Source organism: Phymastichus coffea, unplaced genomic scaffold (assembly GCF_024137745.1).
Source record: "Phymastichus coffea isolate CEN01 unplaced genomic scaffold, Cenicafe_Pcof_1.1 PCOF00008, whole genome shotgun sequence".
Classification (NCBI taxonomy): domain Eukaryota; kingdom Metazoa; phylum Arthropoda; class Insecta; order Hymenoptera; family Eulophidae; genus Phymastichus; species Phymastichus coffea.
Genome location: NW_026706819.1, coordinates 8,688,318 through 8,712,013, shown reverse-complemented (window position 1 = coordinate 8,712,013; position 23,696 = coordinate 8,688,318). Strand labels below are relative to the sequence as shown.

Sequence of the window (23,696 nt, the reverse complement as noted above, 5' to 3'; positions counted from 1 at the left end):
TTGATGACTTAATCAGGATCTTAAAGGAACGATTCGCACCTTGCAAAGACTTCGCTTACTACGACTCCAAAATCCATAGCCTGCGTATGAAACAAGGGGACACTGTTGGGGACTTTCATGACAGGATAAACATCCTTTTGAACTATACACAGAACGCGCTGAAAGAAGAGCTCGGAGAAGAGTACACTGAGGCGATGATGACTCCAATGCGCAACTCAACTATTAAGACCTTCATAGATGGATTGCCAAAAGAAATTGGAGACTTAGTGGACATTAAACAGCCTAAAACCTTGGAGGATGCTTATAAAGAAGCATTGCGTATATAAACAAGAAATAAGTCAAGGGCGAGGCATGGGGAGTGGAACCCTAATAAATGGACGAATTTATTGCGCAGCCTCAATGTTAACTTCGTTCAAGATCAACAAAACGACCAAGAGGAACAATTAGAGGATGAGTGGGATGAGTTACCCGCAGAAATCCAACAATTATTTGTTCAAAGAAATCAAGGACAGCAATCGTATATGAATAATCAAGGACAGCAACAGAGTCGATCTCAAGGGCAGAAACCAAGCCAAAATACGAATTGGAAGCCTCGTTACAAAAATTATCAGGACAGTGGACCACACGCAGGACGGCTATATAACCCAGATACAGACTCTTATCATCATCCGTCTGGAAAACGCTATGGAATGATAGCTTACGACCAGCAGCAAAGAGGCGAGCTTAGACCTAATCCAAAGTACCAGCAACATAATTATGCTAGTAATTTAAACTCAGATGGGGCTCGCCCAGCAGCGAATGGAACGGGCCCCTGTCAGACGTGCCGCCAGAATCAAGAAAAAGTTCAACCGAATGCGAAGACGATGTTGACTGAAATTCAGGAAGTATCGACGTCCGAAAAACCGGGACTACCCCCACCAAAAGTAATGACAATACTAAAGAATCCACAATCGTTAACGAACCAGTCATCGCAGTTTCCTCAAATTGGGGACTTGGCACAGGAAATAATCAGATCTATGCGCCAACAAGAGTAAGGTTTCGTATACCAGAGACCAGTAAAAGTAGACCGTGTTCATGGTTGATAATGGATCATTCGACTGTGTCAGGAGAAATATATTAACAAAATACTGAAAAGATTTGACTTCGACAACTCAAAACCAAAGGACACGCCTATGGTCACTACACAAGCCTCAAATCGTAAAAGAAAGGTGAAAGAGACTGAAGCCTGCGAGAGCATGATCGACAAAACTGAGACTCCTGAAAATGCTCCGTACAGAGAGATTGTGGGTAGCTTGCTTTACCTGGCGGGTGCGACAAGGCCAGACATATCATATTCAGTGAATATATTAAGCAGACACCAAATCGAACCAAAGGTGAGCGACTTGGCTATGGCGAAACGAGTCCTACGTTACTTAAAAGGCACTAAAAGTCTGGCTCTAGTATATAAAGGTGAGTCTGAAGGTGTGGAAGGATACGCAGATGCGAGTTTTGCAGACTGCAAGGACTCTCTCACTACTTGTGGTTTCCTTGTAAAACTGTTTGGAGATAATATTCATTGGCGAACTCAAAAACAAACTTATGTCTCTCTCGGTACTCGAGAAGCTGAGTACGTGGCAATGTGCGAGGCTACTAAAGAATTGTTGGCAACATATAATACATTGAGAATGATAGTTAGCAACCCAGGTGTGTTTTTACCTATGAAATTGTGGTGTGATAATCAGCCAGCTATAGCGACGGCAGAGACGGAAGGTGGGAATAAACTAAGGCACATGATAGAAATTAAAGAGCATTTTGTTAAACAATGGATAGATATGAAGCATATTGTACTTGGTTGGGTCAGCTCTAAGGATCAGTTGGCTGATGTATTTACGAAACCGCTAGCTCGCGAACTACATATAAGTTTGGTGCGAAAAATCATGAACACAAATTGAATTTGTCTTATCTTTAATTGTTTATTTGTTTCAGGCAATATGCGCTAATTTGAAAGGTGAGATTGATAACTAAGGTGCGATAATCAAGGTGTGAAGCTGATCATGATGAAGGCGATCGGGAGGGAGTGTTAGAATTATATGTGCGCTTGCCTCCATACACACTCTGCTTCCCACCTCTACAGCGCTACCGTCGCAGCTAGTCGGCCAGCAGCGCTACCTTAACGGCAATATGCTGTCGCCTGCGATACAGTTCGGTCGCGTTGTCACTTCCCACAGCATTTCTTTGTTACAATAAAGTTCCCTTTATACTTTTCTACACTTGGCATAGTTATTTACACTCACCTGTCCTTGCGATACTCTAAAAATTATTCTACAGGGTGTCCCATTTGAAAGGAACCACCCCAAAATTTTCTACGGTTGGCATTCTAAAAATAAATATTCAGACAAAAGATGTTTGGAACAATAATATTCCTTTCCCACAAATCGGATTTGACCTTGAGATTCATTTTCAAGGTCATTTGAAGGTCAAAGTCATTTTTTGAATAGGAACCTATAATTTTGATCCCGGATTCGGAAAGAGCGAGAAATTCTACGTTCAGATAAGGTATAATGAATAAATACAATAGTTATTTCAAATGAAATTATAATCAAAGCTCATGGAATCGCCAGGCTACCGAACAGGTTAATGAGGTATCAGCAAGAGATTGAAGAACGCCATTCGACCAGCATCGGCAAACGTCTCCATAAATAATCCAATCTATAAAAATGTAATTGAGGATCAGTAAAAATATATATACAGTATTTAGAAGAACCGAGTTAATTAAAACGACTGTGATTTACTGAATTGATTTATATGTATACCGATCACGATTCAATCCATGTGTAACAGCAACAGCAATAGTGTCGAAGATGTTTATATCGACGAGTGTATCAGGTATACGAAGAGTCTCATCTTTGACAAGTGAGGATTGAATTATAGTATTACTAAATGAATATTTATGTTCTGCAAGTTTCTGGTCAGCTCCAATGTTAAAATGCCACTTATTATGAAGAAGTTTTACACCTAAGTAAACAAAAAATTAAATAAAAAGTATTATTTTTTCAAACAATAATATTACCATAGTATATTAGTCAATTAGTGCGAGGAAGTAACTTCTTGTCTCGTATGAGTTTTATGCCCGAGCAAGGCAAAGCGATGGCGGAAAGATACATAAGATGAGAATCTCTCCTGAACGTGTTAGATACGATATTTTTGAAAACAACGTGCGGAAAGCGCGAATTTGAGCGCACGGTTTTCACCAAACGTGCGGCAACTTTCGTATTTTCTTTAAGTTGAGTCGAACTTTCCGCACGGCATAATCAAAAGAGAATATCACCTGTAATTTGCGCATAATACACATAATTTGTCTTCCACGTAGAAATAATTTTCATAGACGGAATACGATTATTTGGTAAATGTATTTGAAAACTTATAAAACTGAGGAGATTGTCATTTTCACTTATAGCCAATAAGTATTCGTTATCACTAACAATTGCCGTATCAAAACTATTAATTTCTAATTGGTATAAACGAAGTTTCATTTCATCATTAACGGATAATTTTTTTATATCAGTTTCTTTATTAGTAAAAGAAAAATGCCAAGTTTAAAAATCTACCAGATGCCATGGTCATTCCAAATATTTAGATATAAGTCCTAAAACAATATTCATACATTTAAGAAATATTATAAGATATTACTTCTGCAAATCATGCTTACCTTACGCATCCATCCGAACAAGCAACAAAAAGAAATACATCTTGACTATTATTAGAAATTTTGAAAATGCTTAAATTGCAAATCTTAATTTTCCATCACGCCCACTGGTCAGTAAATTGCTATTAAATATAATACATGACTGTACATCCAGTCTACAATGAATCCTTTTGAAAGATTGAATTAGGTTGACAAAGTCGATTTGCAATCTGTACATATATATACTACCCCTTCTGTCTCCACATATAATATTATTTTCATTCGGACAAGCTGTTGCAACCATCGTTCTCGACTAGCAAGCACATTGTGTTGTAATAAAATTTGAAAACCTTAAACATAAAATTTAACATATCAATATGGAAATATTCATTATATCATTGTTACTTCGTTACTTATTAAATGTTAATAAATTTTACCTTGAGTAGAAAATTGAACCACACTGATGAAAGCAACAATTCAAAAGTAATATTGAAATGCTTTTAAACGTACTTTTGTGAAGCGATATTTCAACTTTGAATGAAGCTAAAGCAATCAACTGTCTATCTGGAGACATTTGTATAATCTGTAGCTTGAATTATGTATAGGTAGATTAGAAGCACCAACCAACAAGTTTTTATCTTCTAAACCACGGAGTCAGTTACTAGAACTTCTCATAATTAACAAGCACCTCCTGTGTAAATAATATTTTATTGTGACACATCTATACACCAAACTGGTGCACCACATAAGCTTTCCATTTATCCGATATTTTGCCAGACAAATCTCAAAAGCATATTCAGGAGTCCTTAATTTTTTAAATAAAAAGACATTTAACAACTGTGATGATACAAGCTAATCAATATAAATTTGATATATAATACAAGAATATTGTTTCACTTTCAACTACTGCATGTAATAGATTCAAGGACTGAATTTGCAATAAAAGATCTCGATTGACAACTACTTTTTCTATTAAACAATCCACCTTGAATATTTAACTCCCATTTTGTAATTGTATTTTGGAAGTTTAGTTTAAGAAGCAAACATTCATCCTGTGTTAAGTTTTGCTATAAAGATTTGATGAAAAGTACCTGATAAATGTGTGTTTCAGTGGTAACATCTATTGGTTCTCCTTTAGCTGAGATAAACACATGCATGTTATCTTGATGTCATCTACAGAAGAGTCCAAAACTAAGCCAAAATATTTTTTAAAGACTCATCGTCTGACCCTCCTTGTCCTTGCAACTGTTATGAAGTGTACTGAGTACATGATGAAATGTCAACTCCATCTGAAATTTATTTATTGTGTATTATTATGGCAATATTCTCTTTGTTAACCTCCACTTGGAATGTTACCACATTGCAAGCAGAGGTTAAGACAAAAGCTGCATTTCATATCAGATGTACAAGCCAGAACAACTTAAATTCATGAAATAAAATTCATAATTCAACTAAGCCAGCAAACAAAATTGATCGAACAGTATACAAATATATTTGTTTACTTTAGAACTGAGAACTTCAATTCAGCCATACTAAGACACAATTATAATTCAACTAAGCTTTGAAACAAAACTAATTCTACAGCGTACAGGTATATTTATTTACTTGAACATGAAAGAGCTATTATCATGCTATAGTAAATAAATGTTCAAATTGAATCTTGATATATTATTTACTCAATTGAAAAACGTTCCAGTGTCCACCGCCGAAGCTGATGGACATTGGACGAAAGGCACACTCCGACTGAACTCGTGAACTCAACAACAATCAGTGATGAGAATCCGATGATGCTATAAAAAATTTCATTTTCACGAAGTCGTATCACATCTATATCGTTTATACAGCTATGACCAAGATTTACAGCCGGCATTCCCATAGCATCTTGGTCATAGCTATATAAACGATATAGATGTGATACGACTTCGTGAAAATGAAATATTTTGTAGCGTTATCGAATTCTCATCACTGACAACAATGCTTCAGTTGAATTTAGTTTACTTCGGTTTACTAGATGGCATTGAGTCTCCGACTGAGCAACAATGTTTCATTCGAGGTGCATGCGCGAAACAATGTCATAATAACCTTTTTAAATACGTAAGAGTATTATTTTATTTTAATTAATTAAATGATAAACTTTTTATTAATTTTATTTTGGATGCCAATAATGCGTGAGACGCACTAACAATTGGTATATTGTAAAAAATTATTTTCATGATATAAACCACTATATTTGGAGAATCAAATGGGGCCTAGCCGGATAAGATGGTCGAAACTGCCCCCAACGGTTAAGCCAAGCGGAATATGGCATCTTGTAGAGCTTGATTAGAAACTCTTCTGACCAAATTTTCAGACCCTTAGGTGGCCAGGGGCACCCTTTAGGTCCAAAAAAGGATCAAACCGTTTTTTTGAGATAACTCGGCTTCTATAATAGCTAACGGAACCAGCCGAACGGCGAAAAATTTGTCTTAGAAAGATCTATATACTAGAATTTTTCCAGATTTTTTGGCGCCAAATTCAAATTTTTAGAACGGTTTCTAATTTTTAAAAATTGAAAAAAAAAAAAAAATAACTCCGAGCTTGAAAAAATTTATTTTGTTTATTTTATATTCCTCTATATACTCAAATTTTTTCAGATTTTTTCAAGTGGTGGAACATCGATAAAAAAATTAATAATCATTTTTCGATCATTTTTCCTACGTTTCCGACGTTTCACTCAATTCCATCGATCGAAAATCATTCATTTTTCTATATTTTGTCAATTCTATAGTTACTGCGGTTATATATGATGTCTTTATACCATCTAAATGTAGACTGAAATTGAGTTACTGAATGTAGGTCCTTATTTTGGAGTCTTTGTCTTGAAAACGCGTAGAGATTATTTTTTGCAAATAATTGTATTTCTGATATCAATGAGGCATTTTGCCATGTGATGTCTCCGGGTAAGATGGCGAATACCTGGGGACAAAAATGTACAGGATTCATATGGGAGTCGGATATACTATCTGGTTCAGTATTTTTTCTGTCTTGGGATGCCGAAATTAGCGGGTTATCGATCGAGCATTTCGGCCCGCAAGACATAAAATGTCTTATGGAGCTGGAGATTCCTTCAAGTTGAGCTGCTGCATCTATTGAATGTGAAGTATTTACTAGTATCGTTATTTTATACTGCAACGGTAGTCGATTCAATTAATCGAACCGTTCGCGATTCTGATTTTCGCGCATTAGTTCTAAGTATTGAGAGAGAGAGGGGGCGCGCGATCTTTTGAATTAGCAGTTACATCTCAGCTGTTACGTGTGTAGTACCGCCAAAATAGTTTAGCACAGTGTTTCACCGATTTGCCAATAAAAAAGTTTATTTGGATTTTGGATACTTGTGCAAGGGTGAGCGAGGAAGCAGCAACAGTAGCAGCATCACGGAAGCAGCAGCATAAGCAACAGCTATTATACAGCAGATTTGCGATCGAGGCAGCACAGCTGATTCGGATCGGAGGAGCATCTTTAATTTGCTTCAACAATTACGGCTGATCACCGTAATTGCACCGCAGGGTAGGTGCACCTCCCTTAATTATCGCGTGACAAAATACATTTGATATTTTGTCGAACGGTGTTAGCGTTAAATTTTTTGTATTCGCGTCGAGCGTTAGATCGCGCCAATATTCGTATCTTCTCTCTCTCTCTTTCTCACCGAAAGTTATTTAATTGTAAATCCTCTTCGTGTGCGTCAGTCTTTCGGCCCGACAAAGACTGTAGAGATTTTTATTAATAAAATCTATTAAACTTATTCGCCGATTTCGTTATATAATTTTTTCCTAGTAGTTTAAACAATTGGAAAAAGCTTAGGTTTTAATCCTATTATAGCTAGGGGATTAAGTGGATTAGGAGTAAAGTCGATTACACTTAAAACTCATCGTGTGTCACAAGGCACGTGACTTAAGGTGAGTTCAACTCCGCTTGATCGAAGACAACTAAGTTAAGTCAGCTGACGTTAAGGCGAATACACGTATTAACATACGTGTTAACGGAGCGGCGGTTTGCTCTGCGTCGTGGGAGTTTTCTCTTAAATAAATTTCTCATTTTTGCAGAATTACCCCCCCGTTACATGGCGCCCAACTGGTATTAAGACCCGTGTCGTGCGAATAGGATTGTGCGTCGAAGGTAATCGACGCACGAGAGAGAGAGACGATTGCGTGAGCGCTTAGGAAGGTTTGAGCGGGTGGTAGAGCGAGATCGTGAGCGGTACGCCCTCTGCTGGGGAAAAAACGAAACCACTTCGAACCTTTGGTTAAAAATTGTTAAGATTATTGTTAAAAGGGCCGAAAGCGATAATTATTGGTAGGTCGAAGTTATTTCAGATCGTACGGGATAATCAGGTGTTAACCCATTTCAGCCACAGTTTGGTGGATAAAGGGGGGTTGGTAACACCTGTTCAACGATAAAGCAGAGAGCGCGACCCAAGCGTGCAGTCCAAATATTAGCCAGGCGGAGCAAGCAAACAGCAGGCTCCGACCTTAGGTAGGATATTTTTATAATATTTATAGAAAGTTTGCGGAGACTGTACGCGCTCATAATCTCCTTTTAAAAGACCTTATAAAAGGAGGCATTAAAAGTAGTAACACTAAATAGTGTACACCCCGCTCATACCTTAGGTGATAGGAAGCGGTAGTGGTCGATTAGGCCGAAATTTTAAACCTCAACCGCATCCTACACCCGTGCGGAGGCAAGATGGCTCTGTTGTCAGCTCAAATCGACAATTGGGCATTAGAGCTGACCTCCGCACAGCGCGAACACTATTTAGCGGATTTGGAACTGCGCAAGGATGGAAGTGTCATCCAGAGCTTGGGAGATGGTTGCTGGGTGAGTACACCGCCACAGATTTTCAAGAGACCACGCACAGCAAAGAGGTGGCGGGGCGCAGAAGGCGAGCCCGACAAGCGTGGCTCGACACAGTCTGTGACGAGTTGGAAAACTCCAACGCGGATGATAACAGCGACCATCCCCTCAGGATCATCAATAGGGAGGGAATATCATTGACTGATATGTCAAGGACATTCACCTGCCCGGACGAGGATTCTGAGGGTGAAGCCAGCCGCCAAGAAGAGGATGAACTCATCCAGAAGGCCCTCCGCACGCAAAAGCAGGAGGAGAGGGAGAGGAGACAGAGCAATCCGGATACCAGGTCGCAGGAATCCTGCACTCGGAAGGAACCTCAGGAAGAATTATCCTTGAGTGAAGCCTTCCGGGAAATAGAGTATCTGAAGGAGGGAGTAGACCATAACCAAAAGTTGGTAGGTCGAATCCTAGAAACCCTTCAGACTCTGCAGGGATTACAGGTGTGTGCGGAGCGCGAGGCGCAGGACATGCGCATACGAATTCGAGAGCTGGAAGACGCAATGCATGATATGGCCAGTGCTAACCGAGCTTCTCAGCATGACTCGGTTCAACCGCGCTCCGGACGTAATGTGGACTTTCAGGACACATTCACCTGTCACTACGACTCGGGGATTCCGGGGAGTACACCGGCTCCTCCAAGACCAATACCTAGGAGAAGGGACGTCACCACACCGGAAGTCCTCCAACGAAGAGGAGGTGAAGAGGATCCGGAAGGTTATGGGAGATCCGCACCCGTTCGACAGAGGAGTCGAAGCGGATCATCTGGCACCGGACATCAGATATTCTCAGGGCTCTCCACAACCCGAGATGTTGGGAAAATTGTCCGCGGATGGAAATTGAGGTTTGCGGGCAGTAGGGCGCAGAGCGTAGATAAGTTTCTGTCGAGGTTGGAGGATCTGCGCGTAGGTGCAGGACTAACTGACGACGAAGTGCTTTGTTCCGTATCAGAGATCCTCGAAGGTAACGCGAGGACCTGGTACTATAACAACAAGTACCAGTGGCTCAGTTATGACGAGTTCGTCGCGGACGCCCAGGATTGGTTTGGCACAAGTACGCAATAGCAACAAAGGCTGTTGCAGGAAGCCCAGAACCGGTTCCAGGGTGAGGACGAACTAGTGCGAGACTACGTGTCCAACCTAGTGGCTCTTGTCAATCGACTAGAACCACCCATGCCCTTGGAGAGGTTATTAGACCTATTCCATGCAAACCTCCTTCCAAGCATCCAAATCCAGCTGCGTCGGAGCGAGATGACGTCGATACGCGAATTCAACAGGAGGACGACCGAGGTACAGAACACCTTATCTTATGGTCGCCGTCCACGTGTATTCGCTGACCCCAGCTCGACGATCTTCCCTCAGCATGCCTACCAGCCGAGCAAAAGAACGGCTGGTAGTAAATCCCAAACCGCTGCAATGGCCAGCGAAGGGAAGGCGCGTGCGAAGAAGGAGGGAGATCCGCAGCGCGGACTGGGCGTGGAGAACACCGCCTGGAGGCCTACCGAACAAGCATCGGTATCGGCTACGCAAGTTTTCACTTCTGATAAGAAGATGGAAGAACGTCTGGAGGGCATCGAGCGGATATTGCGCAAGTTGGCCACTGACAAGCAAGGCAGCCCTCTAGAACAGCGTAAGAGCCGATGGCGTGGAGGAAGGAAAAATTCTTCTTCTTCCAGGTCTCCTGGCGAGCGGCGAGAAGGACAGAGGCGGAAGATAGACTTTACTAAGCCTCTCCAGTGTTCCGCTTGTGGCAAGCTGGGTTTTAGTCGCAAGTTCTGCCCAGATTGCAACAAGGGAAACGACAAGGAGAGCGAAGAGAAGAGGTCATCTTCGCGCCTCCAGTAAATTCGACCTCTCGCTGCGGGTCGTCGATGGAAAACAGCAAGTTGTCGGCGACCCAGGGATCCAAACAAGTCCTGGGAGGGCATCAAGAGAGCCCAGGACATAGCAGTATATTAGAGCGGAAGGCAATTGAACCCGATGTCAGCCCTTGGCAGAATAGGGGAGTGGTTATCCTGAAAGGACCAGATGGCCACATACAGGTTGTGGAGGAGGCGGAAGACTCCAGGGAGAGCCCCTCCACGCAAAAAGCTCCTCTGCCGAAGGGATCCACGAGTAGAAGCCAGCCCACCGTCGTCGCGGCAGCGGAAGGAAAAAAGCCGCTGAAAAGCACGATGAAAGGAGGCGAAGATGGGACTCGTGGATATGACCCAGAGGATAAGACTAGTTGGTGGTTGCGGGTAGACATAGGTGACTTTAAAATTAGAGCACTCTATGATACCGGCGCCTCATCCGCGGTCATGGGTCAATTAGGGCTAAGATTGGCATCGGAGATGGGACTCGGGTTGAATGTGACCAGGGCGGGCGATGCAAGGCTTGCTGATGGACGCCCGTGCCCTATAGTTGGTCACGTGATGTTCCCTTTTAAAGTAGGGGGAATCACGAAGACAATCAGAGTCGACATTACGCCGCTGCTCACAGATGACTGCTATGTAGGCGCGAACTTTATAAGAGAGTTCCGCGCAATTTTGGATCCCGATGAGGATGAATTATGGCTTAAGGACGCCCAAGTGAAAGTACCAATGGAAGTGGCTGGAATTGATGGTACGGCATTTCTCGCACCGGTAGGACTATGGGAAGCCACGGAGTCACAGCTTGAAGAAATTGAAGACCTCGTCAGAAGATTGATTCCTGACGGGGGTCAGGCTTTAGGTTGTGCCGTGGGGGTTGAGCATGAAATAGATGTTGGAAATGCTCGACCCATCAAACAGAAGTACTACCCAGTCTCAGATAGAGTGCGAGAGGAAATGAACACGCTGGTCAAAGATATGCTGGAAAAAGATGTTATCGAACCAGCGACCAGCGGATGGTCAAGTCCAATAGGAATGGTAAAGAAGGCAGATGGAAAATATAGGTTTTGCGTGAATTATCAAAAGGTAAATGCAATTACCAAACCTGATGCCTATCCTTTACCATATATGAACGACATCCTAAGACGAATAAGGGATGCAAAGTTCATATCTACTTTGGACTTGAGCAGTACGTACCATCAAATTCCCTTAAAGGAAGAATCGCGTCCAATATCAGCGTTTACAGTTCCTGGATTAGGGCACTTTCAATTTAAGAGAATGCCCTTTGGACTGTCATACGCAGGAGCGACCTTCCAGAGGTTGATGGACAAGGTGATAGGCCCGGATATGGATCCATTCGCTTTTGCTTACCTTGACGACGTAATTGTGGTTTCGTCGTCCAATGAGGAGCATAAGCGGCACCTAGAAAGGGTATTGAAAAGAATTCTAGGTGCGGGCCTAACCATCAACAAAGATAAAAGTCACTTCTGTAAGACGGAAGTCAGGTACTTGGGAGTTCTTGTGAACCAGGACGGAGTAAGACCAGATCCCGAGAACATACGCCCGATATTAGAATATCCAACACCCCGGACTGTCAAACAGGTGAAGCGGTTTATGGGAATGACCTCGTGGTATAGACGTTTTATACCCGACTTTGCCATGATCGCTGAACCTATAAACCGCCTGACAAAGAAGAATGCACGTTTCTCTTGGGAGGAGGAGCAAGAGCGAGCTTTCACGAGATTGCAGGAGGCGATGACTTCCGCCCCAATACTGCAATCACCCGATCCGAACGGTCAGTTTGTACTGCAAACTGATGCTAGTGACAGTGGGATCGGTGCAGTTCTCGCACAGGATGTCGATGGAGAGGAGCGTGTAATAGAATACGCCAGCCGATCACTCAACAGTGCTGAGAGAAATTATACGGTCTCCGAGAAAGAGTGCTTGGCAGTGGTATGGGCCATTGGAAAGTTCCGACCGTATATTGAAGGGCATCACTTCAAGGTCATCACTGATCATAGTTGCCTGAAATGGCTCCACAATATGAGAAATCCCACGGGAAGATTAGCGCGATGGGCGCTAGCATTGCAAGGCAATGTTTTCGATATCGAATATCGAAGAGGGGATCTCAATGTGGTGCCAGACGCTTTATCTAGGACCTATGAGGAGGAGGGGATTGAAGTGAGTGCTATAAATAGTCGGCCGGAGACCACTGACGCCTGGTATTTGCAACAATACCAGGAACTATACCAGGACCCACACTCTCACCCCACTTGGAAGGTGGTAGGAGGGAGACCTAATCATTATCAGCCTGATGAGGATGGTGAAGGGTCCATCGACATCGATGAAGCGTGGAAGCTTGCGGTGCCTAGGGAGAAAAGGTACCAGGTGCTCCAAGAAGTCCATGATGCTCCTACTGCAGGACATCAAGGACGAGAGCGTACGTTCTCCAGGGCTAGGCGCTTGTACTACTGGCCTAAAATGTATAATCAGGTCAGGGAGTACGTAAAGAGTTGCCCGGTATGTCAGCAGTGCAAGGTGGAACAAAGAGCACCTTGCGGGCTGATGGGTCGTAGACAAGTATCACGACCCTGGCAGGTGGTGGCCGGTGATATCACTGGTCCATTTCCCAAAAGCTCTCGAGGTTTTGAGTATATCTTAGTGTTTGTAGACTTGTTTACTCGCTGGGTAGAGTGTGTTGCGATACGCAAGGCTAATGGGAAGACAATCGCAAGGGAATTACACGAGAGGATCGTCACTAGGTTTGGTGCGCCAGAGGTATTCTTGTCGGATAATGGAACCGAATTTAAGAATCAGGAGGTCGATTCATACCTGCAGATGAACGGCATCCAGCGCGCTTTGACTCCCGTGTATCATCCCCAAGCGAATCCCACAGAGCGAGTAAACAGGACACTCAAGATCATGATCACGTCTTACGTAAGCCGTGATCATAAGAGCTGGGATGAACACCTGTCAGAGTTCAAATTCGCGTTGAACTCGGCAACTCATAGCGCCACCGGATATAGTCCTGCGATGCTCATGTTTGGGCGTCAGCCGGTACCTCCTTTGACGTTCAGAAGAACCCAAGATCAGCAGGCCCTTGAATGTTCGGAGGGTCAGGCTGTAGAAGATTGGGCCGAACATATGGAGAAGCTTCCTAATTTGTGGGAGAGAGCTAACTCCAAGTCAAAGGAGGAAGCTGCGCGTCAGGCGGCTTATTATGACCGGAAGAGACGACCACCCGAGTTTAAGGTCGGAGATTGGGTTTGGAAGAGGAACAGGATTCTATCTTCAGCTGCTCGAGGTATTTCAGCTAAATTAGCGCCGAAATATGCCGGCCCGTACGTGATTGAAGAGGTTTGTGGTTCCAACACGTACAGACTAAGCAATCAGCTGGAGATCCTGTCTGAACTCTTCCATGCCAAGGACCTTAAACCATATTACGGTCCGGGTGAGGATGGGGAAAGCGAGGAGGTCATCGAACCTCGCGAGCCGCCAGATGAACTGCCGTCGGAGGATGCGAACGATTCCGCGAATGCGCGCGAAAATCCGGGAGGGGATTTATCGGATAGCGAGCGGATCCAATTAGCAGCCCCCACGGCCGTAGATAAAGTTCCCACCGAGACGTCGGATTTACCGGGATCTGCCCCAACTAAGAGAGGTCGAGGTCGACCTCGAAAGGTTCCAGAGACGGTCACCGGTCCAGCGAGGGGCAATAACTCTCCCGTGAAGGCGAATAGAGGGAGAGGTAGGCCTCGAAAGACCGTGCCCGTCGTACAAAGGACGGTTGGGCCGATAAAACCGAGCGGTAACCGACGAGGGCCAGAACGTTCCCACAAAGAATCGCGAGGGAGCGTATAACTCGGTGGGATGTGGCTATTATTAGGATTTTTTCTTCGCGCAGGGAGATTTATCCGAAATTTCTTGTTTTTGGATGTTTCAGGTGGACCGGAGAATCGTCGTCGAAGAGGAGACCTTCGAGGTCGTCACGCAGATGTTGTTAGATCTGCAACTGGGCCCTGATGCGACGCAGCTAATTGAAGATCTGCGGAGCTTCGCCAGGGTCCAGTTGGAAGGGACCACCCGAAGGGAGCGACGCAATGCCTCGGTGGCAGAGGTTCTCCGGGATTCATCGTGGGTCGCCCCGAAGAAGGCTTCTCGGGACGCGTCGACACAGACCGAGGACCAGGACAGTGTCGAACGTCCCAAGTCTACAGTGGACCAGGGGGTGCAGACCCTCAAGTCCGGCGTAACCCTTACGTCGGACAGTGTGAGCCAATGCCCAGGACCCAGGGAAACCTGTGGGGCCTCGCATTGGGTCTGCAATCATCCCCGGATCCCTGAGCAGCCTACTCTTCTCCTCGACTTCAGACACGTGCGTCTGGGGATCAACGAGGTGGAGAGAGCCTGGCGGTTCGCTCAAGAACTCCAGTCTCAGGTGCAGGAGCACCTGAGACGCTTTTTGAGCCGCCAGGGCGCAGAAGAGCTGCTCGGGGAGTGGGCAGGGATGGCTCAGCGTCAGAGGGCCTACGGAGAGGCCCTGCTGCGGGTGGATAAGTCCTCCGCATGGAGTCCTCCGCAGCGCTCCCGGCGCCGGCTCAAGAGAAAAGAGCCCCGGGAGCTACTGACGCTGGACCGACGCTCACGGTCCATGTGGACGGGCGCATGGCTCCTGATACCACCATCGTGGTCAGGTCGCAGGATGGACGTGCGACCGCCACGGTGGGAGGCGTGACCATCACCGCCTCACAGAGAGTCAGTGCCCAGCAGTCCCCTCTGGCTGCTGAGCAGCCATCACAGGACCGGGAGGCTGCTCAATCTCGGTCGCAGCTGAAGGGCTGCTACATCTGTGGGGAGCCTGGGGTGACCAACTTCCAGCGGTGCCCGAAGAAGGCTACACACTGGCGCTACCCGAAACATCGCGCGCCAGGTGTAGCCAAACGATGATGTAGGCCCTGGAGGGCAAATAAATTAGCCGAAATAAAGAAGGGAGTTATTATTTTGTTTCCTTTCCTTCGTTATTACTTTCAGGTTCCTGATGGCAGCGAATCGCGGGTATTCGTCCTGCCCGGGTAGTCAGGACTTGGAGGGGGCTGCAACGGTAGTCGATTCAATTAATCGAACCGTTCGCGATTCTGATTTTCGCGCGTTAGTTCTAAGTATTGAGAGAGAGAGGGGGCGCGCGATCTTTTGAATTAGCAGTTACATCTCAGCTGTTACGTGTGTAGTACCGCCAAAATAGTTTAGCACAGTGTTTCACCGATTTGCCAATAAAAAAGTTTATTTGGATTTTGGATACTTGTGCAAGGGTGAGCGAGGAAGCAGCAACAGTAGCACCATCACGGAAGCAGCAGCATAAGCAACAGCTATTATACAGCAGATTTGCGATCGAGGCAGCACAGCTGATTCGGATCGGAGGAGCATCTTTAATTTGCTTCAACAATTACGGCTGATCACCGTAATTGCACCGCAGGGTAGGTGAACCTCCCTTAATTATCGCGTGACAAAATACATTTGATATTTTGTCCAACGGTGTTAGCGTTAAATTTTTTGTATTCGCGTCGAGCGTTAGATCGCGCCAAAATTCGTATCTTCTCTCTCTCTCTTTCTCACCGAAAGTTATTTAATTGTAAATCCTATTCGCGTGCGTCAGTCTTTCGGCCCGACAAAGACTGTAGAGATTTTTATTAATAAAATCTATTAAACTTATTCGCCGATTTCGTCATATAATTTTTTCCTAGTAGTTTAAACAATTGGAAAAAGCTTAGGTTTTAATCCTATTATAGCTAGGGGATTAAGTGGATTAGAAGTAAAGTCGATTATACTTAAAACTCATCGTGTGTCACAAGGCACGTGACTTAAGGTGAGTTCAACTCCGCTTGATCGAAGACAACTAAGTTAAGTCAGCTGACGTTAAGGCGAATACACGTATTAACATACGTGTTAACGGAGCGGTGGTTTGCTCTGCATCGTGGGAGTTTGCTCTTAAATAAATTTCTCATTTTTGCAGCTTATCCCCCCGTTACAATACATATTCCAAAGTGAATGATTGATTCTAATATTCATAATTTTATATACAAATTATTTCACTCTTGATTGCTGTGCTTACGTACTGTAATTCAGTATTAATGTATCAATTTGTAATAACAACATGATCTGAAGGAAAGTGGAATGCGGACTCGGCCTGAAAAAACGGACCGGTCGAATTTATTAAACAAACTCTTGACAGCCTTAGACCTAGGTCAAACGTACATACTTCCTGCATCAAATCAAATAACAACCGGCCTTTGCAAAAAAAAAATGTTTTGTAACTGAAGGTTTCCTTTTATGTAATTAAATCCATTTTATTTAATATACAGTGAATCAGTGGAATTTATTTTCAAGAAGAAAATAATCTATAACAATAATAATAGATTCAGGATTTGAGCATAGGTGTGTAGTTTTTAATTATTTATGTGACTATTTTTCAATAAAGTTTATGAAGCATATAAAGAAATTATCATTGAGATCAATATGTACAGAAAAGATGGAATATATTTATTTATTTTACAGTAAATAAAAACTCCAAGTTTCTTCTCTATTAATAGTATTCTACCTTTAATACGTTCATATTCATTCAGTAAATTATTGAATACATTTACTGAAACCATGTATCTTTGTTTGTTTATTATAATTTCACTACTCTTTGGTATTTGTAAGGCTTCAAATCGGGTGTTCTTTTAGTTGAGCTATAACAAAAATAAAATATCCAATTTTTTTATTAAGCCTTACATGTTGATATTCCACTTCATATTAAAGTCAAAATTCCACCCTAGATAATAACAACTTCCTGTTAGTTTTATTCTATTATTTGCTATAAATATATTCTAATCAATGGACACATTGTTACTGCGTACCAAAAAAACAGAAGTTATCAACATTTTGATTCTTACTAAATCAAGTGTCATCTGCATATGTCATAATAAGATGATCAAGTTGAACAAGAAGATCATTAAGAGACCAGCTAGTGTTAAAGCTAAAATTAACGAAATAAATATTCAAAGTCGAATTATTGAGAATTGTATAGTAATGAATTTTTACTTCTGACATAGACTCCGTAACCTACTGTTTCATATACTTACGTATGTCTAGTTACTGGTGGTATAGCTGGGAATGTCTTGCCAACCAATTATTACCAACAATCATTTTTCGTAGACTTTCGAGAAATCTCTCTGGGCTAGATTATTTTGCATGGAGGTTTCATACACCTTTTTTAAAAAATCAACACTGAAGAAAAATAATTTTAAAGTATGTGCACTATGTTTTACTAATTTGATTTATGAATCAGAATCTTGTCGCTATATACTTCTTGAGCTATATATTCAGTTTAAATTGATCATTTTTAATGTTTATACGATGCTCCACCATGAAAATATCAAATATATCCAATATAATGTATTAGAGCAAACATCTTTGGTTTCTAGTCAGAAATCTAAAAGTCTTTCCTGACAATCAACTTTTATTGAATTTCACACATGTATTCTACATATAAAAAGAAGAATTTTGGTCACCTCCAGAATTTCTTAGACCATTTCAAACCCAAGTTATTACTAATTAAAGGTTTTTTAAAACCAATTTTCAAAAAGTTTCATGCCTCTACTACTTTGAGCAAAAAAATTGCTTGAAGACTCATTTTCTTCCTTCAAATCAATAGAACAAAGTCTTAGATCCCAATTTTTTTCCAGGTATTTTTTACAGCAAACTAAATCAAAGGATATCAAGCAATTACATAGAAAATACTATTTTTCAATATAATTAATCTATAAATTCTGTATATATTGGTTTTGTTTGAAAGCAATTCAATCCACCACTTTTCCAAAACCAAGACTTTGTTCTATAGGTTTTGAGGAAGAAAATGAGCCTCCGAACAATTTTTTTTGTCAAAGTAGTATACCTATGCAAGGATTATTTTTAAAAATGCCTTTAAAAAAACCTTAAAATATTAATAAATTGGGTTTGGCATTGTCTAAAAAATCCTGCAGGTAACCAAAAGTCTTCTTTTTTCATGTGCATACACACAAAGTTTCAAGAAAGTTGAATGTTAGGAAAAAATTTTAGGATGTTGGTCAAATCAAGTAGCAACCCACCTTAATATGATTTCAGTTGTAATTTCACTTTTCAAAAATATTCAAAAATATTCATGAAGATCCACTTCATTTCCATTCGAGTTTTGTTGAATAAAACCTGTAAATAATAACAAAGCACTCACAAAGAGTCATATTCTACCTATTATTACAATACTAGAGTTCATCAATACTTATCTGAATGGGTGTCATGTTTTTGAGTATACATTGAAAACTGTACTTGTCTTATTACTGAAAACAATTAACTCACACAATAATATTAGCAAACATGCGAAGTGTGCAATCTATTAAGAAGAGTAGAAGACAAGATACTGTAAACAGTAAATATAATGACATGTCCAACTAACCTTAATGCTACAGGGGGTCTAGGCAGAGTGTGGCCAAACCGCGTCTCTCGCGCTGATTGGTCGAGCCAGTTTTGGGACAATATGGCGTCCATCCCCATGCATTAGTATATCTATATATATAGTGCAGCTTCGTTTCCAGTATGTTTACGTTATGGACTGAAACTATTGACGTTGATTCTTGTTGATTTTTACATTCGCATCGATTTAGTAATTTAGTCAAGTACTTGATAAAATAAAATGATGTGTTGAAAACAATATTGCACCTCGCTGACATTGATGCAAATGCTTTGATTTGCATTATTTATTATGTATTTCTATATATATCCTTATTTCTATAGACGTAGATGGTTTATTTTTGCACTGAAGTTCCATTTCAATATTCATTCTTTTTCATGTAGTGTATTAATCAGATGAATAATTAAAAAGTGAAACCCTGCATTGAAACTAAAACCTAAAGGTATTTCATTTTGGCTTGCGCGCGCTCGTATGACGTCACATTTGAGACAATATGGCGGCCATTGGCCACACTCTGCCTAGACCCCCTCTACTTAATGCAATCCAACAGACCTTTATTATTGTGTGACAGATCGAGACGTCACGTGTCGTAATAGGCATAAGGTATGATCGTATGGATCGTATGGATCAATTTATTGTATTTTAATAGTGTAGAACCTAAATCATTTCTTGATGAAATTAAGTCAATTTTGATAATATATTTTTTAGATAAACCAACGCCCCATGATATAAAACTCAATGTTTCATCCGTTTTCTATTTCTTTCTACTATAAAACTCAATATGTTTTATATAAGTGATTTCTATTCAATTTCAGGTTCATTATGTCTTCCACTACAAATACAAAACAACGTTACAAAAATTGTATTAGATGCAACTTGAATGAAAGAAAATCAACGGGCTACAAAAGGTTTATTCAATCACAATCTGTGGTGGATGATTTGAAAAAATGTCTTAACGTTGATGCTGAAATTGACGATTTTATCTGTAGCAAGTGTTACGCTGTTTTTTCATGTACGAGGAGTAGATTGACAAAAGAAGAGGCGACAACAACAAATCAGTCTGAAGATAAAGTATCCCAATCGTTCAGCCAACTATCTGTTTCTTCAACAAATTCGTCTCAACAAACTGATCCTGGAGATCCTCCTATATTGTTTACTGAACGAAAGATAGTCGAGGAAGACGAAATAGAATTACTTATACCAAGATGTATTGCCACACATAAATATTGCTGTATATGCAGAAAAGATCGTAATCTTATGGCAGTACCAATGGAAGCCCGGTTGCAAGTTTTCACTGTGAGGAATATTTTCATTCCCGCTGGTAATCGATGTTGCAAAGAGATCATCTTATTAAAAAACGTTTATACGAAGAAGTTATGAATGACATCATAGCAACATCTAATGTTAGCAGTATGAAAGCTTCTGATGTTTCTAATTTTTTACAAAAGTTCAGAATAGATGTTGATAAAGAGCTTACTGACAAAGTTGGAGATTTTTCTTTACCTGAAAATCGTCTCATCATTTTCACGGGCTTGACATGGGAAAATCTTTTCGAACTGCGTGCAATGATGACATCACTACGTAATTCAGATTCTCGAAATGTCACTCAAGCCATCGTCGTATTTTTATTCAAACTGCGAACAGGCAACTCTAATAACGTTATTTCTTCTGTGCTCGGTTTGGAGCGTCCTCAACAAGTGTCTGATTTTTCAGCTTCAGTATTAGAATCATTTGAAAAAGATGTGCTACCATCTCGTTTTGGTATAAAAGCAGCGAACCGACAGTACTTGATAGAAAATCACACTGCTCCAGTCGCAAAATTATTACACGATTTGAACGATAGTCAACTGGGTTTAGTGACGGTACATATCTTAGGCATGAAAAAAGTACAAATAACGAATATCAACGTAAATCGTATTCAGGTCAAAAAAAAGCTCCGTTGTGCAAACACTTTACAATTTGCACAACTAATGGTTATATAGTAGACATGTTGGGCCCGTATTATGCGAATGTTAACGATGCAAAAATACTTGAAGATATTTTTAATGATCCTGAAGGTTTAGTCACTCTTTTAAGGCCTGGTGATAAATTTTTTTTGGACAGAGGTTTTAGAAATGTTATTTGCAAGTTAACTGAAATGGGGTATGAAGGATTCATGCCAGCATTAAAAGGTCAACGAAAACAGCTAACAGCCACTGAGGCAAATAATTCACGCATGGTTACAATTGTACGTTGGGTCGTTGAAGCAATCCACGGTGTTATCAGCCAAAAATACAAACTTTTACATAATCAATTTGACAATAAAATGATTCCGCACGCAGGAACATACTATCGCATAGCTTGCTTTCTTATCAATCTATTTGGGGAAAGATTCGTCTCCAGCATTTCTAGTAGTGAAGAAGTGGTTAACCTTATGAAAAGGAAAAAAGACACGGGCAACAGCTTGGCGGAAGAAGCGGAAAGTGGAAGATGGAGTAGGTGAAAAACGAAATTCATGAAACTAACTTCAAACGATATTTTAGATTTTCCAGAAATGACAGAAGAAGATTTGAAAATTTTTTTCACAGGAACGTATCAGTTGAGCCAAGCAATTTCGTATTTAGCTGAATTAATTGATGAAGAGGGTCGAGTAAATATTGATTATCTAAAGGAATCATCAAGTGTACTCAAAATTCAAGTTCGTTCTCGCCACATATCTGCCAAAACATATAATTGCTACATAGAATATACTCCTAATTCGATTGGATATGGTGGAGTCAAAAGATACTATTGTGAATGTGCAAATGGAATGAGAACCGTTGGTTGCTGTTCACATATAGCTTCAGTAATTTACTTTTTATCGCATGCTCGATACTTGTCTAAAATTATAAGGCCGACTGAAAAATTGACAAAAATCTACCAAGAAAAAGAAATAGTTCCTGTCATAAATGATGACAGCGATGAAGATTAAATAAATATTAGAATAAACGCATCTTCAAAACGATCTACTTTGGTAATTTATTTTTATCCTCTTATTTGCTGTTGGTACTGTTAAGCTTTTGTGATTTTATTATGAAAAAAAAAGATAACATTCGTATCAATCATATGGAATTCCAACAGTGTGGAACTTGCTCATAAAAAATTTAGAAATATATTCAATCGTAATATTTTATTGATGCATCTTATATCAATTTAGTTTGGAGAATATTAATCGGAAGTTACAAATCCTTTGCGATATGTAGAATAGAGTAATTTTCCGGTAACCGTTACCATATTTCTTCTCTGTGTACAATAACTGATAAATATCATTCACTATATTACACGGAACGTTGTAGAAAAATTCTCAAAAAATTATCCGCTGATTTATTCATCTCACTGAATATATAATCGAATAAGAGGTTCAGCCAATGATCAATCTACATTTAGATGGTATAAAGACATCATATATAACCGCAGTAACTATAGAATTGACAAAATATAGAAAAATGAATGATTTTCGATCGATGGAATTGAGTGAAACGTCGGAAACGTAGGAAAAATGATCGAAAAATGATTATTAATTTTTTTATCGATGTTCCACCACTTGAAAAAATCTGAAAAAATTTGAGTATATAGAGGAATATAAAATAAACAAAATAAATTTTTTTAAGCTCGGAGTTATTTTTTGTTTTTTTTTTTTCAATTTTTAAAAATTAGAAACCGTTCTAAAAATTTGAATTTGGCGCCAAAAAATCTGGAAAAATTCTAGTATATAGATCTTTCTAAGACAAATTTTTTGCCGTTCGGCTGGTTCCGTTAGCTATTATAGAAGCCGAGTTATCTCACAAAAACAGTTTGATCCTTTTTTGGATCTACAGAGTGCCCCTGGCCACCTAGGGGTCTGAAAATTTGGTCAGAAGAGTTTCTAATCAAGCCCTACAAGATGCCATATTCCGCTTGGCTTTACCGTTGGGGGCAGTTTCGACCATCTTATCCGGCTAGGCCCTTTGCGAACGCCTCTGCTAGACTCGCGAACTATCCGCTAATTGCCGGTCCTTCTTCACGCCGCACGTGGCACGCGGCTCGTCACATACAGTTATACCTACACGCGCACGCGGTCTCTCTCTCTGCTGGCACTCTCTCTTACCTTGTTCTCCGCAGTTGTCTGCTTCTGCTAAGGAGAAATATAATTCAAAAGATATGATATTATAAATATATGGTATTCTTTATATTATCGCCGTAGAGAGAGAGAGAGAGAGAGACATAATGAGTTGACATCAAACTCGTTATAATATAAAGAAAATGAGCATAACCGACGCACAAACGATATGTGATTAATTAAAACCCGCCCAATCGAATGGTGCAATTATTTTATAGAAATGTTGGGTGTTCAATTGTTGGGTGCTAACTTTTAAGCCCTTTCAATAACTTATTAGCTATTAGAGAGTGTTCACAAGGGATTCCTCTTCCTTCCCGACCGCGGGGTCGTTCCCATCCGAGTTATTGTATGCGCACACCAGCTCTATAATTTCGAGTTCATAAATTAAAATGCGTATCATTTTTCATTAAGAAACTTACTACTGATTCACTCAGTTCAAAGTTATAGAGATGGCGTATGCATATCATGCATGCATCGGACACCTCCCTTACTCCAGCCCATAAAGTGTAGTGGACAGTGAAAAAAAATATCATTTGAAATACGAGGTGTGTTCAAAAAGTAACTAGAATTTTTAAATTTCGCGGGTTTGGAGAGTCCGCTTGTATAAAATTTTTTTTTATTATGTTGGTACACATGCCCCTGAAGTACGATAAAATTTTCAGCAATATTCATTGCTTACTTTTTAAGTGGCAGC

The 23,696-nt window shown here is 40.8% G+C and overlaps 1 protein-coding gene across 1 annotated transcript; it reads left to right on the top strand.

The window, feature by feature from the left end:
- The first annotated feature begins 2,809 nt into the window (after window positions 1-2,809).
- On the top strand, window positions 2,810-21,835 carry LOC131670620 (uncharacterized). Its single transcript, XM_058946347.1, has 5 exons — window positions 2,810-2,865; window positions 19,701-20,206; window positions 20,257-20,736; window positions 20,808-21,359; window positions 21,408-21,835. Exons 1-5 carry the CDS (start codon window positions 2,810-2,812, stop codon window positions 21,833-21,835), a joined length of 2,022 nt encoding a protein of 673 aa, XP_058802330.1.
- The last annotated feature ends 1,861 nt before the right edge of the window (window positions 21,836-23,696 follow it).